Source organism: Coenobita brevimanus, chromosome 65 (assembly GCF_032717465.1).
Source record: "Coenobita brevimanus isolate Jiangsu-jjx chromosome 65, ASM3271746v2, whole genome shotgun sequence".
Lineage (NCBI taxonomy): Eukaryota > Metazoa > Arthropoda > Malacostraca > Decapoda > Coenobitidae > Coenobita > Coenobita brevimanus.
In genome coordinates, this window is record NC_137018.1 from 37,543,727 (window position 1) to 37,562,741 (window position 19,015).

A 19,015-nucleotide genomic window follows, 5' to 3' on the forward strand; every position below is an offset into this window, starting at 1 on the left:
TTTAAGGGGTTAAGGCTTTTTGTGTTATGAACTCTCCTTTTACCGAATCTCTTCAACCTCTGTCTCTTCGCCACACTGTTGCATCTTTATCTCTTTTCTACTGCTAGTTCAATGGCCACTGCTCCTCTGAACTGTCTAATTGCATCCCTCCACCACTGCGAGGGGCACGTAAAACCCATCTAGCAACAAACTCTCATCCCTTTTCTGTCCAACTATCTAATGCAAGAGTTAACCATTGCTCCCAGTCCTTCATATATGCAATGGGTCAACTCTGGAACTGTCTTTGTCTGTATTTTCTACTACCTATGAACTCCAGTCTTTCAAACACTGTGTCCAGGCATCTACAAATGTACGGATCTTGAATTTGGCTCTCTATTATCTTGTTTTTGTTTTTACTTGGAGGGAACAATTTGCAGGCTCCTGGCCTTTAGCTCCTACTTCCTTGCATTTGAGAGAGAGAGAGAGAGAGAGACGTGGGGGAGGGATAGTCTCTGACAGGGAGGCCTTCAAGTTTCAAAGTGTAAATAGGCTGTGGGAATGGTTTTGGTGCAGCCAGAAGTGATGCGCAGGGCACTGTTCTGTATGATATGTAAGGTGTTAAATTGGGCATTAGAGAGAATGAGGGCCCATGCGAGGCAAGCACAGAACATCATTGATTTAACCCATTGTTTTCAGAGTAAGGTGAGCCTTTCTTTTTGCTGCCCAATGTCTGGTCCTGTAGTTGCCCTGAGTGTAATGAGCCTGAGGGTATCTTGCCTCTTGATGGTTTGCACATGGTCTTGAAGGTGCCTGCGGTGTCATAAGTCACTCTAAAAATCTTAGTGGAGAGGGTGTGTGGCACATGGGCATTGTTAAGTGTGATAAGGAAAGAGTGTTGGTGTTTGCGTTTGCTGCTGGTGATAAGTGTGGTGGTAGATTTGGCCTGGTTGATCATCAGCCTGTTGTCTTCAACCTAAGTCTGTAGTGCAATGAGTTGGTCTAGTTTTAGTGTGCAGGTTGTATCTGCAGTGTGGTGCATGGTTGTTATTGTGATATCATCAGCATATGAGGCAACATTTATTGGTGTCTGGGATGTGGGCATGTCATGCACGTACAGGGTGAAGTGTGTGGATGAGAAAATGGATCTCTGTGGAACTCTACTAGGGAAGTTTCGTGTTGGTGATGACTTGCCCTGGAATGTAACATGTGCTTGTCTACCATATAAATAGTTGGCAAGCCAGCATTTGGTGTTCCCCATATTTGTATTGTATATTATTGGTCAATAGTTTGCATCGAGGGATATCATCAAAGGCTTTCCTAATATCTATTGCTGTGAGAAGTGTGCATTGTGCAGGTGTCACAGAGTTGATGACATCAAGTGCTTGCTGTATGAGAGCAGTTATTAAGATGTTTGCTGAGTGCAGAGCTCTGAATCAATGTTGTGAAGGAGCAAGGGGGACATGGGGTGCAACTCTGTTAAGAATGAGTTATTTAGTTTTGTTGGATTGTGTGCTACATACTGTTCTGGATCTGTATGAAGAATGGAGTGTAGCGTCTTTGTCTGAATTAAGCACAGAGATGATTATTCCGTGTTTCCAAATACTGGGAATGTTACAGTGTGCATATGAGTAGTTACTGATACATGTTGCTGATGCCATCTGGCCCTGTGCTTGTACAGTTTTTCGTTTCACTGATGATGTTACATGTCTTTTTTAGAGTGAAGGGGGTTGCAATTTGGCTGAGTGGAAAGCACTGCTTATGTTGAGAGGGTTGTTTTTCAGACTCAGTGCATGTTGATGTTAAGTGACTTATGTTTGCATAGTAGTTGTCAAGTATCAAATTTGTTTGCTTGTTCTCTGAACGAAGGCTTGGGTGTTCAAGAGGATGGTGGCATGGGCTTGGAAGTACACATTTGTGATTCAGTGATACAGTACTGTTAAATATTTTGTAGTGCCGAGAGGTGTCTGTGGTGTAATTAAGTGCTGTTACAAAGGCCTTACAGTTTTCCTTCCCCCCCCCCCTCCATTTGGGAGGGGGACTACAGTAATTCTGTTGCTGATCCCACTGTTTAGTTCCTGGAGCCTTGTGATGGTGTCTTGTGTCTGTAGGAAAGGTGATCTGTGTTAAGTTTTCTGTGTTGTCTTCTGCTGCCTCATGGAATGTGGTGTTTGCATTGCAATGAGTACGATGTTGAAAAAATGTGCCTATTACTGTTGGTGATGGGTGTGCTGTTTAGTGTGTTTAAGCGCTGTTCTGTTTCTTCAGTATATATTGTCCTGTCTGCTTTCTTGTAGTAGTACACAGTGTATGTGAGGCGTGATCACTCTGGTTTGGATTTTGCTGACAGTGCAGATGAGCCTTCCCACAGTGCCACCATTACCCTGGGTGGAGAGCAGCAAGTGTGACTCCTGCCTGGGTGGAGAAAAGCATATGCGGCTCTTGCCTGGGAGTTGAACCCCTCACCCTGGTCCAACCTGGCAGGATACTGTATCTCACACAGGGCAACTGCCACCTATGCTGTTTTTTATGCCCTGCCTGATAGTACATTGGTAGAATACACCAACTGAAGTGCGAGTATTGCCTTGCATGCAAATACAGCAGCGGTTCCCAACCTGGGAACCATGGCCCCCAAGGGGGCCATGGGACATTGACTGGGGGGCCATGGGCCTTATTGGTAATATAAGATATTATAAGGTATTTGGTCTGGGTAAAACCTGACAGAAATCAAGTATGAAATATACCTTACTGTGCTAGTTTAGCCTTAAGTATATTGGGGTAATTACCGTTTTCTGCACAATATCAAATATTAAAAATATATAAATATATGATCTGAGTTATATAGGGGCCATGGAGCTTCTCATAATTTTCTCAGGGGGCCACAGGACCAAAAAGGTTGGGAACCACTGAAATACAGTAACCTCCCACTCATTCGTCGGTGCATTTATTGACATACGTCATCATTCATCTAGGCAAAAAACCTGGCTGAATTAAAGTAATATCCACCTCTGACTATTAACTGGCAGCATACATGGAAAATGAATTTTTCATACTGAATTTTTCAAACTGCAATATTGCATGTTCACTTTTTCATCACAAATTACTCCAAGTACAGTACAATCAGACCAGAACTTCCACAGAACAAGCATATATGCCCCTAGCTTATTCACAAGGGGGGGGGAGGAATGCAGCCATAGATCTTTGTGCAAAAGCATGCGTGGTGTCACGTTTCTCCAGCTACCAGTGTCAGTCCTTATGTGTCTCGTGATCACCGCACACTGCTTCATACTGATGCATCTGTGATATCCTGCTCCTGCTCTGTCACTATTCTTGGCACCATGTCCCCTATAAGGAAGTCTACTGATGCTACTGGACCCATCCCTAATTGGTTGAGGGGGGTTATGACGCTGCCCGACAAGATTGGGGTCCTAGATAATCTTGCAGAAGGTAAAAGTGCATCGGTCTGACAGATGTTTCAGTGAGTCCACAGTGCACTTCACAATGAGTAATGACATGAAAATTCATGCAACATTTGTGGCCAGTGCCCCTGTAAGTGCCAAGATCATCCCATCAAGTAACGGACAACAGAGTTGTAAGGATGGAAAATGTACTGTTCACCTGGATCCAAAATAAGCACAAGAAGGTTGTTCCTATGGACTTGTTGCAATTAAGGGCAAAAGAATGGAATTTTTATCAGGCTTCTGATATCCTGAATATCTGTATGGAATATTAATATATCCTTTTCTCAGACCCGATGCATTTGCAAATATCTCATAACATATTCCTCGCAAATGTTTGGGGCCAACTGCATACTGTATACAAAGTAGTATAGGTCTCCCTTGTTACTGACCAGGGTTATGTTCCTAAGGTAATACCAGTACGCAAAACTCTTCGATACTGATTTTCTTATAGACATACTTATTCATTCATTACAATGAGACCTCACTTTAATGGACCTGTTTAAACTTCGGATATAACAGGCCCCTCGACCCCACCAAACAACTTTGGTTATATACCAAACCAAGGTCCAGTATAAGGAGCACATCCATCCAGCAAATTACTGGTCAAACTTGTTACATATCAAACCCAGGTCTAGAATTAGGAGCACGAGCAGCAATCTACTGGACAGCCAGGTGTGAGATGGTGGACAATGGAGACACGGGATGCATCGCAAGAGCCTTGAGTCACGCAAGGTGAATCACATGATCTACGTGTGGGTGGCAGGGCAATTCCCGGTTCAAGCACCTAATTTGTCCTCATTATTGTCACATTGCCATCTACCAAGTTCTTGTATGACTGCGTGTCTACCCTAGTGTATTTGTGCATAATGGCCTCTAAGGGTTTAGAAACACCACCATTAGCAAAACCATCAAAATGTTAGTCTACGAGGATACCCTTGTCCATTACACCTTAATACAAAAAATAAAGGAACATGAGCATGGTGTGCCACATAGTGCACTAACAATGAAGCATGCTGTTAAGAGGGGTACAATCCATAACATTATCATGGTCAAAAAAAAAAAAAAAAAAAAAAAAAAAAAAAAAAAAATTGGTCTCATAAAACGATGGGGTGGCATCAGAAGAAAACCTATCGCATAGTGAGGTCAATATAACATGAGTTATATTAAACACTAAACAATAAATAATAAAGGGCTTTACTCAGCAATGTCACTGATCTCACTGTTCTTGTATATGTTACCTCAATATTTGCCACAAAATAACATAATCTACTAACTTCCCTACACTAGACAGGATGCCTTGGAACCGTTGTTCCTTAACCACCAAACAGTGTGTAACAAAAATGTATACACAAACACATGGCCACACCTACCACTCAAAAATTTCAGCAACACTGCATCATCTATGAACTCAATCAGATGTTCATGCCACAAAAACTTCTCATTCCAAAGAGATATGAACTTGCACTTAGCCAGACTACAGTATAACCACCATGCTTTTCTCACACTACAACATGATTACCAACCTCATCTACCTCACTTTTGCAACACTGAAAACTTTCAACAGGTCTCAATAACAGACCTCTGGGGGCACCCGACGGAAGTGGTCATATTTCTCTAGTCCTTCAGGTTCATGTCCAGATGAATTTGAGGCCACAACATTTCACCGGGTATTATACAAAGGAGTTGAACAAGGCCTACCTGAAGAGAATGTCCTGGAGCAGAAGCAGTGCATGCTGCTGAATGACAGGCAAGAGGAAGGCCACCAATTTGTGTTCCTGGCTCTGGTATTTTTGCACTACTGACAGTTCCAGCTGAAAGACAGAATTTCAGACAGTGGATAAAAATTTTTACTGTAACAAAAAGTACAGGCTAAGCATTTCATATTAAAGGCAAAAATTATTTGTATGAGTCAACAAGGGCAGAAGATGGCAAACTAAGAGAACATTTTCCTATGCAGAGGAATAGAGCTGTGATATTTTATATGACCTATGCACCAAGCAATTTTCATCAAATGTGGAAACTCCTTTCACAATGAAGGGGTTTATTAGGGCTAAACTTTCACTTGAAAGAGTCCATTCTAAGCTAAATAAAATAATCAAGAGAGGGCAGGAATAAAATGAAAAAGTCATCCTTATGCTCTTTGAGTAAAACAGTACATCCACCATCATCCAATCTTATGCTGCCCAGGGCAAGGCAAGTTGGTCCTGACATTTAAGATGATAGTGACAAGCCTCACTCAACCCTGAGTGGCATTATGTGAGCAATAAACCCCAACCACCCCTTGGATATAAACCTACACAAGCTCAATCCGACTGGAGCACCTTAATTACCCACTAAACTACCAGGCACCATAATTTGGTTATATGACTACCACCCAGTGCAGCAAATGGTTTCTTGGTGTACATGAAACCATTTGGCTTGTCACTCAGTGTAGAGTCACCCATAGGCAGAAGGGAGAGGAAAGAATGAAGGAAAGAAAGACAGACGAGGAAGGAAGGAAGAGAGGGATGGGCATGCACCCGAGAGCAGCAACTACTTGGAGTGAGTGGATGGTAAGCGCCCTCATCAACCAGTGACAAAACATTCCTCAAACTGTACTTGTGATGTGTTTTTGCCCCTCAGCCACATGTCCCATATATTTTCTCTGCTTAATGTTAGACAATTTCATTAAGGTGAGGCCCCTCATGAAGGAGTAAAAAATAATCTAAGGTACATTAAACTCTTTGCGTGAGGATACTGAACTAATGACAGTCAATGTAAGTACTGTACAGTCAATCCTTGAGTAAAGTCCTTGAAATACGAAAACTCGAAGTACGAATTTCCGATGGTACGAAAGCGATAAATGTAGGACAAATTCCACAATACGAAAGTATCTGTCTCGATGGTACGAAAAACGATACGAGTGGAAATACGAAAAATTCAAAATGGGCACGCTGCACAGTGTCGCACTTGCTTGCGGCGAGAAAACGAACTAACCCCTCTCTGGTAAACACATTTTCGTGCGCTTCCCAGTCGAGTCACATCCATCCTCTCCTCTCAGCTTCGCTGTAAGTTACGCTGTTTTTCACTGTTCTTCACCTTTTCGTATTTTCACCATGCCTCCCCAGCGCCCGGCATCATCTCCAGCATCCAGGGAACCAGGTGCAAAGAAGAAACAGCATTGTACTCTCACTCTTGAGAGGAAATTGGAAATACAGTAGTTAGATTGATTTATTTACCGGTAAATGTACAATGAAAGACACAACTATCTTCAAAGTTCAGTCTGAAGAAAATTTACACCAGGCGACATACAATGAAAACCCTGTTTCTACTAGTGTGTGCTTCAAATGGTTCGATTTTTCCATGCTATAATCGTCAGATTTTGGGAAGATACTTGTGTCTTTCATTGTACACTTGAAGCAGCAGAAAACCCTTATCAATTCAATGCATAATCCTCCAGCTTGTTTCTGTAATTTTCTGACAACTTTCAGTTTGGCAAATTACTTTTTCTTGCTGAAAAATTTCCTCCCCGTTATTATCGTCACTTTCCCCTACGATCGTTTCCAGCGCAGTGGAAGAAGCTCAATGTGCTCAAAGGTGGATATCATTTCCCAATTTCCCAACTGGAGGTTAGGTTAGGTTAAAATTATTAGGTACAGATAAGCTCGGTTATGCCAGGTTTAGTTAAACACTTAGGGAAGAACACTCCTTTCCGCCATTATGTTAACGAAATAAACAAGAGTTGTCACACGAAAACAGCTAAAAATGACGGGGAAACATATTTAATAAGAAACGTTTACTGTATTTACCAACCCAGAAATAATCTGAAAAATATAACAGACTATCAGGAAGAACTGATTTGGTAAGGTGCTTTTACTGCCCTCTGTGGCGGGGGGGAACACAATCTGGCCGCACAATGGGGTGGTACTACTACTCTGCAGCCAGGCTGTGTTAGGAAGAATACTGCCACCGTATTCCCTGCGTGTCGTAAAAGGCGACTAAAAGGGGCAGGGTGAGGGGACTAGAGACCCCCTCCTCTGTTTTTTAGTTCCTAAATAGAGACAGGCCAGAGAAAGGGTTGGGGGATGGAGTTATCCCCGTACCCTGAAGATTGGGTCTGTGAATGTGCATGGATGTAGTACGATTGAGGCTAAAAGGGAGGAGATTGGGAGAATGTTTGTGAGAAGAAAGTTGGATGTGTTAGCTTTGAGTGAAACGAAGATGAAAGGGAAGGGTGAGTCTATGTTTGCAAGTGTGAATGGAAGATTGTCAGGTGTCGATAGAGGAAGGGCAAGAGAAGGTGTGGCCTTGTTAGTGAGTCCGGAAGTACAGCAGTGTGTGATTGAATGGAAGGAGGTGTCATCGAGACTGATGTGGGTGAAAGCGAAATTTGAACGTGAGTTGTGGGTGTTTGTGAGTGCATATGGGCCTGGTAGTGAAAGGGATGAAGAAGAGAGGGAGTCATTCTGGAATGATGTTGATGAGTGTCTGCAGAGTTTTGGAACGAATGTGAATGTGGTAATGATGGGAGATCTGAATTTTAGAGTGGGAAATGTAGCAGTTGAAGGTGTAGTTGGTATGCATGGTGTGCCTGGAAGAAATGAAAATGGGGAACGAATGATGACGATGTGTGTTGAGCGAGAGATGGTGATTGGAAATACTTTGTTTGAGAAGAAAGATATTTATAAGTATAGATGGGTGAGACAGGAGGGAGGAAGGGTTGTTGATAGAGCTTTGATGGACTATGTGGTTGTGTCTAGGAATGTAATAGGAAGACTGTTGGATGTGAGAGTTCTGAGAGGGGAGGGTGGAGGTATGTCTGACCACTACCTGGTGGAGGGAAAGTTAAGAGTAGGTAAGAGATGGATGAGAGCTAGGAGGGTTAGGTGTGGCAGGGAGGTTTTGAAAGTGAGTGAGTTGGATAAAAGAGAGAAAAAGATAGAGTATCAGGAGAAATTGAAAGATGAGTGGAACACAGTGAAAGATCGGGAAAATGGCAGTGTGGAGGAGGAATGGCAGTTGTTTAAGAGTGCTGTGGTGGGGCATGCAGAAGAGGTGTGTGGTGTGAGACGTGTGGGTGGTGGTGTAAGAAAAGGAAGTGAATGGTGGTGCGAGGAAGTAAGTATGGCTGTGGTTGAGAAGAGACGTGCATATGAAGTGTGGCTGCAGAGGAAGGATGAGTTGTCATATGAAATGTATAAGGAAAAGAGGAATAGAGCAAGAAGGGCTGTGCATGATACTAAAGTGGCAGCAGATGAGAGGTGGGGTAGGCAGCTGACAGAATTTTCAACAGAATAAGATAATGTTTTGGAAGGAGGTGAAAAGGGTGCGAAAGGGAGAGTCTGGGAAGGAAGAACAAGTAAAAGCAGAGGATGGAGGGATGTTAATTGAGATGGATGCAGTAAGGAAGAGGTGGGCAGAGTATTTTGAAAGATTGTTAAATCTAGAGGAGGAAAGGGTGGCTGAGATTGTGGCGGATGGAAGGGTGCAAGGAATAAATGTGTTGGGAGAGTTCAATGATTCTTTGATCACGAAGGAGGAAGTGGAGAAGGCAGTAAAGGAGATGAAAACAGGGAAAGCTGCAGGTATGGATGGGTGTGCTGTGGAATGCCTGAAGGGTGGTGGAGTGACTATTGTTGACTGGTTAGTAAGATTGTTGAATGTGTGCTTTGTGAAAGGTATGGTGCCAATTGACTGGGCAAGTGCTTGTGTGGTCCCGTTGTATAAAGGCAAGGGTGATAAGTATGAATGTACTAGCTTTAGGGGTATAAGTCTGTTGAGCGTTGTAGGTAAGGTGTATGGTAGAGTGTCAATTATGAGAGTTAGAGAGGGTACAGAGGGAGTGACTGGTGATGAGCTGCGTGGCTTTAGGAGAGGGAGGGGACGCGTGGATCAGGTGTTTGCTGTGAGACAAGTGTGTGAAAAGTATTTAGCGAAAGGCAAGGATGTGTTTTGGGCATTTATGGATTTAGAGAAAGCGTATGATAGAATTGATAAGGAGGCTTTGTGGACTGTTTTAAAATTCTATGGACTTCATGGTAGGTTATTAAAAGGGGTGAAAAGTTTTTATGTAAATAGTAGAGCGTGTGTAAGAGTGGGAAATGCTGTGAGTGATTGGTTTCCCGTGAGAGTGGGGCTGCGACAGGGATGTGTGATGACGCCTTGGTTGTTTAATATTTACATGGATGGTGTTGTAAGGGAGGTGAATGCAAGAGTTTTAGGTGGAGGTCTGAGTCTGGTGAATGTTGATGGTGGAGAGTGGAATCTGAAGCAGCTGCTGTCTGCAGATGATACTGCACTGGTGACTGATTCAGAGGAGAGATTGAGACAGTTGGTAGATGAGCTTGGAAGGGTGTGTGAAAGGAGGAAATTGAAAGTAAATGAGAATAAGAGTAAAGTGATGAAGTGTACGAGGTTGGTAAATGGTAGGGGGATGAATATAGTTTTGAATGGCGAGTTGCTTGAGGAGGAAGTGTGTTTTAAATACCTAGGGTCACATGTTGCTGTGGATGGAAGAATAGATGCAGAAGTGAAGTTTAGAATAAATGAAGTAGGAAAGGTGCTGGGAGGAATGAAAAAAGTGTTTAGATGTCGTTCGCTTAGAATGGATGTAAAGAGAAGGCTGTATGATAGTGTTGTGGTACCGACTGCGTTATATGGGGCTGAAACATGGAATATAGGTGTAGCAGAGAGGAAAAGTTTGAATGTAATGGAGATGAGGTGTCTGAGGAGTATGTGTGGAGTGACGCGTATAGATCGAGTGCGAAATGATGAAGTGAGAAGAACTGGAGTTGTTCGGGAGATAGTTGGTAGAGTTGAGCAGAGGGTGTTGCGATGGTTTGGGCATATGGAGAGAATGGATAATGAGCGATTGGTGAAAAAGATAACTAGATCTGATGTGAGAGGTGTAAGGTTGAGAGGAAGACCACGAATAGGATGGATGGACAGTGTGAAGAGAGCACTGGATGCGAGAGGAATCTCTGTTGAGCAAGGAAGAGTGGCTGTGCGTGACAGAAATAAATGGAGAGAAATTGTGAACGAATAAGTGATGACGCAGCCCTGAGGGGATATTCTCCCGCATTTGGTCTGATCAGCTAGTCAGGTCAGGTGCGGGTAAGGGGATGGGTCTGTTATGATGTGGCAGGGGTAAACCAGTTCTGCTGTCGGGCCCTGCTGCTGATGTCACTGATTGCATTGCGCAGTTGACCCTTGTGCGGTGTGGTGCGGTGAGGATCTGTCCGTTCTCCCCTTTGGGGCTAAGATGCAAATGAATGTGTTTGAATGGACGAGTAAATGGGGAGTGTGTCGTCCTGTCTCGGCTACCTCCCTTTCCTTGGGGGAAGCAGCCTAGGTATATAGATAGATAGATAGCTTTTACTGCTTAAAGTAAAAAGTAAGTTTAGCCCCCTTAGTGGCTGTGGGTTCAGATATTTGCATGCTCCTGTGGTCGGCCTTGGGACCATTCTTTCAAAGTTCTAAAATCAATTTGTTTTTCTTACATATGTATGGTCGGCCTTGGGACCATTCTTTCAAAGTTCTAAAATCAATTTGTTTTTCTTACATATGTGAAAAAGACTCGTCTGGCACATCTGGCTTCCCCCCCCCCCAAACCCATCCTGTGATTTGCTATGATTCGCGTAAGAATTAATAAAATTAGGATGCGTGTTACATCAGCATGTATACATCGGCCGAAAACATCTGGGACGAAGTGAACTGTGAACGCCAGACTGCTTGAGGTGGTAGAGTAGGGTCGTGTAAGCACACCAGTGACCCTTATTCCCTTCCCATAATTGCTCGCAGTTTTTTTAGCTCACCCTAACTCAACGTCATTGACACCAGTACAGTAAGGCGTTGCTCAGGGCCAGCAGCTATGAAGGCGATAATGGAATACATTATTGTTTGTATCAGTCCTCTCTCTTTCACTCATACACATAAGAACAAACAAAAGAATGAGCAGTAAATGTACACTAACTCTAAGGAGCAGAAATAACTGTGCTCAGTCGGTCCAAAATATATTGGGAAGAGTGATACCGAATGAAGAATGTGGAACTGAATGCTAACCTACGAGAACATGTGGGACGAAAGAGTAATTTTTTTCTGATTTGCAAATACTTTTGTTCCATATCGTCTCTTAAAATTGTAAAAACCCATAATCTTTCGTGTAACCATACTCCAATTCAGTTCATGTTCCTCTAGTTTGTCTTCTATATTTTTCTGACTATTTTGAGGGTGGTAAATTATGTTCTCTTGCTGAAGGAAACTTACTCAGAGTTAGGGCGCATGTAACATAAGCATGTAAACATCGGTGTGGAGTGGAGAGAATGCCTGACTGATGGGATGGTAGAGTAGGGTCACGTACACACACCAGTGACCTTCGTTCCCTTCACGTAATTGTTCGCAGTTTTTTATAATGCCCTAACTCAATGTCACTCACACCGAAACAGTGAAGTGTTGTTCAAGGCTGGCAACTACGAAGGGGTTAATGGAATACTGTATGAAAAATTCAAAATGGGCGCGGTGCATAGCGCCTCACTCGCTTGCTGAGAGAAAACGAACTAACCCCTCTCTGGTAAACAAATTTTCGCGTGCTTCTCAGTTGAGTCCACGTCCCTCCTCTCCTCACAGCCTCGCTGTACGTGAGGATATTTTTGCAGCCCTTCACCTTTTCGTATTGTTTCGCCACGTCTCCCAAGCGCCCTGCATCATCTCCAGCACTTTGGGAGCCCGCTGCAAAGAAGCAGCAGCACCGTATTCTAATTCTGAAAAGGAAATTGGAAATTATAAGACCCCATGAGGAGGGGCAGGGAGTCTCGGAGACTGGGCATGCTTTAGGCCTTGCTGTTTCCACCATTGGAACTATGACGAAGAAAAAGGAGATGTACAAGAATATGGCCACCTTCTCTACAATTGTATACAGGTATTGCTTACTTCTTAATAAGGGCGGGGTGCCACCTTCTCTACAATTGTATACAGGTATTGCTTACTTCTTAATAAGGGGGGGGTGAAGTTTAGGTGGGGGTCCGAGGGGGTCCTAGGACGCATCCCCCCATTTATGTATTTCAATGGAGAAAATCGTTCTGATATACGAAATTTCGAATTACGAAAGTTTTTTTTGGTCCCTATCCCTTTCATATATCAAGGACTCACTGTACTTCAATTACATTCCTCAGCAGTCCCATCTCCACTGCTCTTACTATTGACTTTTCATTTTCATGCCACAATACAGTCTCACATCATATGTTAACCCCTAAAAGACGGGCATCGTAATGTTTTGACACGCTCAGGACGGGCATAATCGAAGGGTGGGATATGGTGAGGGATTTATGGGGGGGGAGGTGTGGAGGGGAGTGGGGGTTGTGGAGTGGTGCGGGGATGGGGACTGGGTGCTTGGGGGAGGTGGGAGGTGGTGGTGGGAGTTAGGTTGGGGGTGGGGGGATGATGAGTGGGGGTGGTAAGTGAGGGGTCAGGAGGAGGCTGGGGGGTAAAAAGATGGGGTTGGTGGTGGGGGTGGGAGGGGTGGGGCTGTTTGGGGGATATGAGGGGTTTGAAGTGGTGGGGGTTTTAGGGGAATGGGGGTGGGGGGGTGGAGAAGGGTAAGGGGTTGGGGGTGGTGGGGGAAGGGGGAGGGCAGTAGGGGGTGGGGGATAGGGGGTGGTTGGTGGTGGGAGGATGGTGATGGGTGGTGGGGGGATGGTGGGGGGATGGTGGGGGGAGAGTGGGGTGGTGAGGAAGCGGTTGGGGGGATTGAGGATTGTGGGGGGCGTGGGGAATGGGGATTGGGCTGAGGAGGGTAAGGGTAGTGGGAGGGTGGGGGTTAGGGGTGGTAGGGGGCTGTGGAGGGTATTGGGGGGATGGTAGGGGGAGGTAGGGGTTTGGGGGAGGGGTGGGTGGCAGTTGGTGTGTGGGTGTGGTGGTAGGGGGTGGGGTGGGTGAAGTGGGTTTAGGGGGGTGGGGGGGCATGACCACATATGTGGACACCCATCTTTTTGGCCCTAGTACCCTTGGACAGCATGTGCGGACACCCGTCTTTTAGGGGTTAAAGCTGGCACTAACACTCCTTCATATAAACCTCGTGCAGCTGCAACACTCAAGCCTCTGTTTCTTATCAAGGCCTTCATAGCACCAGCCACTTTCCTTCCTTGTGTCACTCTACTTTCAACTTCTTTTGCACATTTTCCTCTCTTTTTCTATCACTGTACCCAGGTATTTGAACTCTTTCACCAATTCCAGTCTCTCTCCAGTCACTGTAACATCACACTAGGATTCTCCTTCTCTCTCAATAACCATCACTTTACTCATTTCTACATTTACTCTCAAGACACAACACTTACAGACATTTGCAAAACTCTACACTCGTCCACCAAGTTCTTGTGCAGTATTTGCAATTAGCACTGCATCATCGGCATACAGCAAATCTGAGATATTCCATCCACCACCATTCATTACCAATGCCATCCCCCTCTCCATTACTCGTTTACTTCTCTCATCACCCCATCCATATACAGGTATACTGTATATTGAACAACCTTGGGGATGTCACACAACCTTGTCACACACCCACACCAATCATGAACCATTCACTTAGATGCCCATTTACTCTTACACATGCTTCATTACCATTATAAAAACTTTTGAAGGCACCTAGCAGCTTACCATCTACACTGCATAGGAGGAAAACCTTCCACAATCCACCTCTGTCTACTCTGTCTTATGCCTTTTCCAGATCCATGAAGGCCATAAACGCCTTATGATCCTTCTCACAAGCCTTCTCCACTATCTGTCTTACTGCAAATATTTGATCCACACATCCTCTACCACACCTAAAGCCACCCTTTTCATCACTCACTAGGACTTCTGATCTCTATCTTACTTTCTTTCCAATAATTCTTCCATATACCTTCCCTACCACACTCAAACTAATGCCACGATAATTCTTGCACTTACTTTGCTCACCTTTATTTTTTACAGAGGTACAATCACAGCCTTTTTCCAGTCTGCTGGCACAGTTTCATTCATACATATCTCCAACAAACACTTCATTCCGCTCTCTCCACTAAACTTAACCATCTCTGCATACACGTCATCATCCCCATTTTTCAGCAGCTTCACCGTGTTCTTCACCGATGTGAGTGTCACATTTCCTAGCACTGCATTCCTTCTCTGCACACCCCCAAAACCAACCATGTTTCCAGTGGCTCTTCTCTCTCTATTCCCATTCATCAGGTTTTCATAATATTCTTTCCATTTGGTCCTTACTTCATCCCCATGGGTTAATAATCTACCACTTACATCCTTCACACTTTCACATTTCTTTGCGTTGTCAATTCTACATTTCTGCACCTCTTTCCAGAATAACTTCCTATTTTCGGAATAATTTGCATTCATTTTTCTTCCTAGATCATCATTTACCTCCTCCTTTTTCCTCTTTACTAGTCTCTTTATGTTCCTCTCGCTCTCAATATATTCAGTTCTTATTTCAACTGACTCACCACTTCATTTATTTCTGGTAAGGATTTGGAATCGTAACATAGAGTCATGTAAACATACCAGTGACCTTCATTCCCACCCCATAATTGTTCAGTTTTTATTTTTATAGCTCACACTAACTTGACATCATTGACATCGGTACTGTAAAGGGTTGTTCAACGCCGGAGGTTAATAAAGGGTTAATGGGATACGTTACTGTTTGCATCAATACTCTTTCACATATAAACACAAAAACGAACAAAAGAATGAGTGCTAAATGTATGTTTAACTTTCATCAAAAAGACCTTAGCAAATCATATTCCCCCAGTTTATTTTACGTATCTTTCCAACTTTAGGTTAGGTTAGGTTTAGTTAAATTATTAGGTACAGTTAAACTCGGTCAGGTTAGGTTTAGTTAAACACTTAGGACAGTCCCTTCCACCATTATGCTGAGGAATCAAAATACAAGAGCTGTCACAGCCGTACAGCTAAAAACAACAGGGAAACTGATTTAACAAGCAACATTTATTTATGGGTAGTGCATTACAGTATCAGTGGTTCATGGGTTACACAATTAGCAGTAAATGTTACTTTCAGGAAGGCATTAAGAATGAGTGAATTTCAAGAATTAGCGAGGGGGCTTGGAACGTAACCCTCACTAATTTGGGGGGATGGTTACTGTACTGTATGATACTGTGCAATACTGTAATCAATACAGTACTATACCTGATTATAGTGAACATATAGAACTGTCATGAAACTTTAGGCCTACAAGTCACATATAACATTTCCTTGACTGCTGAGATTATTCCAGACACCTGCCAAACAAACATTTTCGTAAATGGGACTATTTCTCAAAAATGCCTAAATGTCAGATCTACCGAAAAATCAGCTGCCGAATAATAGGACTTTTACTGTACCGTCCTGACTAGATGCTCATCACAATGGATGCCGTGCATGCTCGTTTTTGTGCATAAACAGTGGATAAACTGCAATACCTCGCCACTAGACCACATGGGAATTTACAGTGTTAGCAGTGTTAAGAAATCAGAATTCAGAGTACAATGGATTAAGCGGAGAGTGCAAACTGGTGGTTGAAACTGGCATGGCACAAGTAAGAACAGAATGTGCAGTGTTAAACAATTATAACTCACAGTGCAAAGGATTAATGGCAGCACGACACTGGATTACAGTACGTGCTTCAGAGGTATTTTCACCACTGCCAGAGCCTTAGAGGAGGCGGGTTAATCATCGTAATGGACACGAATGTGTTTAAGTACCCTGTACACTGCTAAATATTTTCAATACTCACTTCTAATTCTTCATTCTTTGGTTCCTTTTCATTTATTTCACGCTTTCTGTCCCGCATTTGTGTGAATAGGGTCTTAAATAGGTGCTATGCATGTCCGGTAGGGAGTTATTTAGGTGGCTTTCAATGTTAGGCTGGGTTAGGGTCCATGAGTACCAGTTCAGGAGGCAGGGTCCCAGTATCCGGTTGATCCCACTTTCCAGACATGCCTTTGGCTGTATTACATTGGATAATGGAGGGATTACTGTGTATGTGTGTATATAAATACATATATATATATACCCTACCATATATATATATATATATATGGAGCCTCTGTGGTACAGTGGTACAGTGTGCGTCTCGCATGCTGGTGGGCGGGGGTTCACCTCCCCGCCAGAGTTGTAAAAACTTTGGGAAGCGTTCACCATGCCACTGACCACTTTGGCAGACACAAGGGGTGCTGTGGTTGAACCAGTGTCGCATACTAGTATGCTTGCACCCAGTCGGCTTAAGGCGGGCTGATTACACTTGGTTCACAGACTACACACACATCCAAAGCCACTCCAACACTACAATTACACTCACAAGCACTTCTCACCCTACATACAGTCTCTACCAGACAGCCTAAGCCAACTGGTAGAGATACATTGGCTGTATCGTCCCTGCTTCGGTAGGGATAGGCTGGTCCTGCAATGGACCTCAACGGCTGATGATGATGATGATGATATAATATATATATATATATATATATATACACACACACATATATATACAGTGCTCATCAGAAGTATCGAGCGCCCTGCGTCCCTCCTACAAAACAAACCTTTCAACCTTGAAAAAACATGTACATAATGCAATATGTTTACCTTTAATGCTTGGTAGGGTATCCTTTGTGTTTCTTCACGGACCTGAGACGTCGTGGAAGTGAAAGGGCGAGATTCCTCCGGTGCTGGGGTGGTATTTTTGCCCAGGAGTCACGAATGGCTGCTTCCAGCTTAGGAAGAGAGCTCACGTCCTTCCCTTGGAGATTCTTCTTTACGAGGTACCAGAGGTTTTCTATCGGGTTGAGGTCTGGGCTATTGCCTGGCCAATCTTTCATGAAGGAGACCTCACAGTCACGAAGCCAGTTGGTGACCGATTTGGCTTTACAAGCAGATGCACTGTCCTGCTGAAACACTCGTGCACCTGTGAGCTCAAAGGACTCAGGTAAATGATCACAAAGAAGCTCCAGGTAAACGTCCTGATTCACTCTGCAGTTCTTGGGAAGCACAACAAGCTTCCCCGAACCTTTCCCAGAGAAACAACCCCATACCATAAGTGAATCAGGGTGTTTAACTGTGCTCTCCACATAACAGAGGTCAAGCGGGTCACTACCTTTGCACCAGTACACACGCGCTCCTCGATTACAGGTAACACTAAACGTTGCCTTATCAGACCACAACGTTGACAACCATTGGTCCTCACCCCAGTTATGGTACTTGTTAGCAAAGGCAAGCCTACGAAGTCGCTGGTAACATGTAAGACGAGGCTTTCTCACACGCCTGTGACTTGTGTAACAAAGTTCATGGACTCTTTGAGAACCATGCACACTGAAACCTCACCAAACACTTCCGGGTTGCTCTCCTTAATTTTCCTTGGACTCAAACGAGAATTAGATTCCACTGCACGTTTTAACACATTAACAGACCTCAGGGAAGTTTTCCTGGGCCTACCAGACCGTGGTTTCTTTGAAGGAACGTCACCACTATTTTCCACTCAAAAACGGGCACACCACCTCTGCACTGTCGATCGAGCCACACCAACCAAATCACTAATTTCCTTCGTGGGGTGGCCTGCCTCCTTTAAAGCAATGATCTGTGATATGATTTCACTCGAAAGTTCAGAGGTAGGAACCATAACAAAGTGGCGAAAGCCAAAACACTGCGGGACACTAGGTAAAAAATGGCGCAAAAAGACAGGGAGGAGAGGCGGAGTTCCTCTCTCTCATGCAGCCCGTAGGCAACTGAGGCGGCAGCCAACCAGCGTGCAGTAAGGCCTCAAGCTGCCGTGACGTCATGTTAGTGGCCCAAACATCTGGCTCAATTTTTAGTACCAAAAAATGGTGATTCTTTTTCGCCAAAAGTATTGCGCGCCCTGACATAGGCGCTTGATACTTCCGACGAGCACAGTATGTATATATATATATATATATATATATATATATACCAGTATATATATATATATATATATATATATATATATATATATACATATATATATATATACAGTGCTTGTCAGAAGTATCGAGCGCCCTGCGTCCCTCCTACGAAGCAAACCTTTCAACATTGAAAAAACATATAAATAATGCATTTTATTTACCTTTAGTGCTTCGCAGGGTATCCTTTACGCTTCTTCACGGAACTAAGATGTCTTGGAAGTGAAAGGGCGAGGTTCCTGAGGTGCTGGAGGGGTCTTTTGTCCCAGGAGTCACGAATGGCGGCTTCCAGCTTAGGCAAAGAGCTCACGTCCTTCCCTTGGAGATTCGTCTTTACGAGGTACCAGAGGTTTTCTATCAGGTTGAGGTCTGGGCTATTGCCTGGCCAGTCTTTCATGAATGATACCTCGCAGTCACGAAGCCAATTGGTGACCTATTTGGCCTTATGAGCAGGTGCATCGTCCTGCTGAAACACTTGCGCACCTGTGAGCTCGAAGGACTCTGGTAAATGATCACAAAGAAGCTCCAGATAAATGTCCTGATTCACTCTGCAGTTCTTGGGAAGCACAACAAGCTTCCCCAAACCTTTACCAGAAAAACAACCCCATATCATGAGTGAATCAGGGTGTTTAACTGTGCTTTCCACGT

At 43.9% G+C, this 19,015-nt stretch overlaps 1 protein-coding gene across 1 annotated transcript in view; it reads right to left on the reverse strand.

Moving 5' to 3' along the window:
• The window catches only part of LOC145404970 (proline-, glutamic acid- and leucine-rich protein 1-like), a 201,360-nt gene that overhangs the window by 78,622 nt on the left and 103,723 nt on the right, over positions 1–19,015 (reverse strand). The window contains exon 7 of the mRNA XM_080276475.1: positions 5,136–5,248. Within this exon, the coding sequence (XP_080132601.1) occupies positions 5,136–5,248 (113 nt within the window). The remainder of the gene's footprint in view (positions 1–5,135; positions 5,249–19,015) is intronic.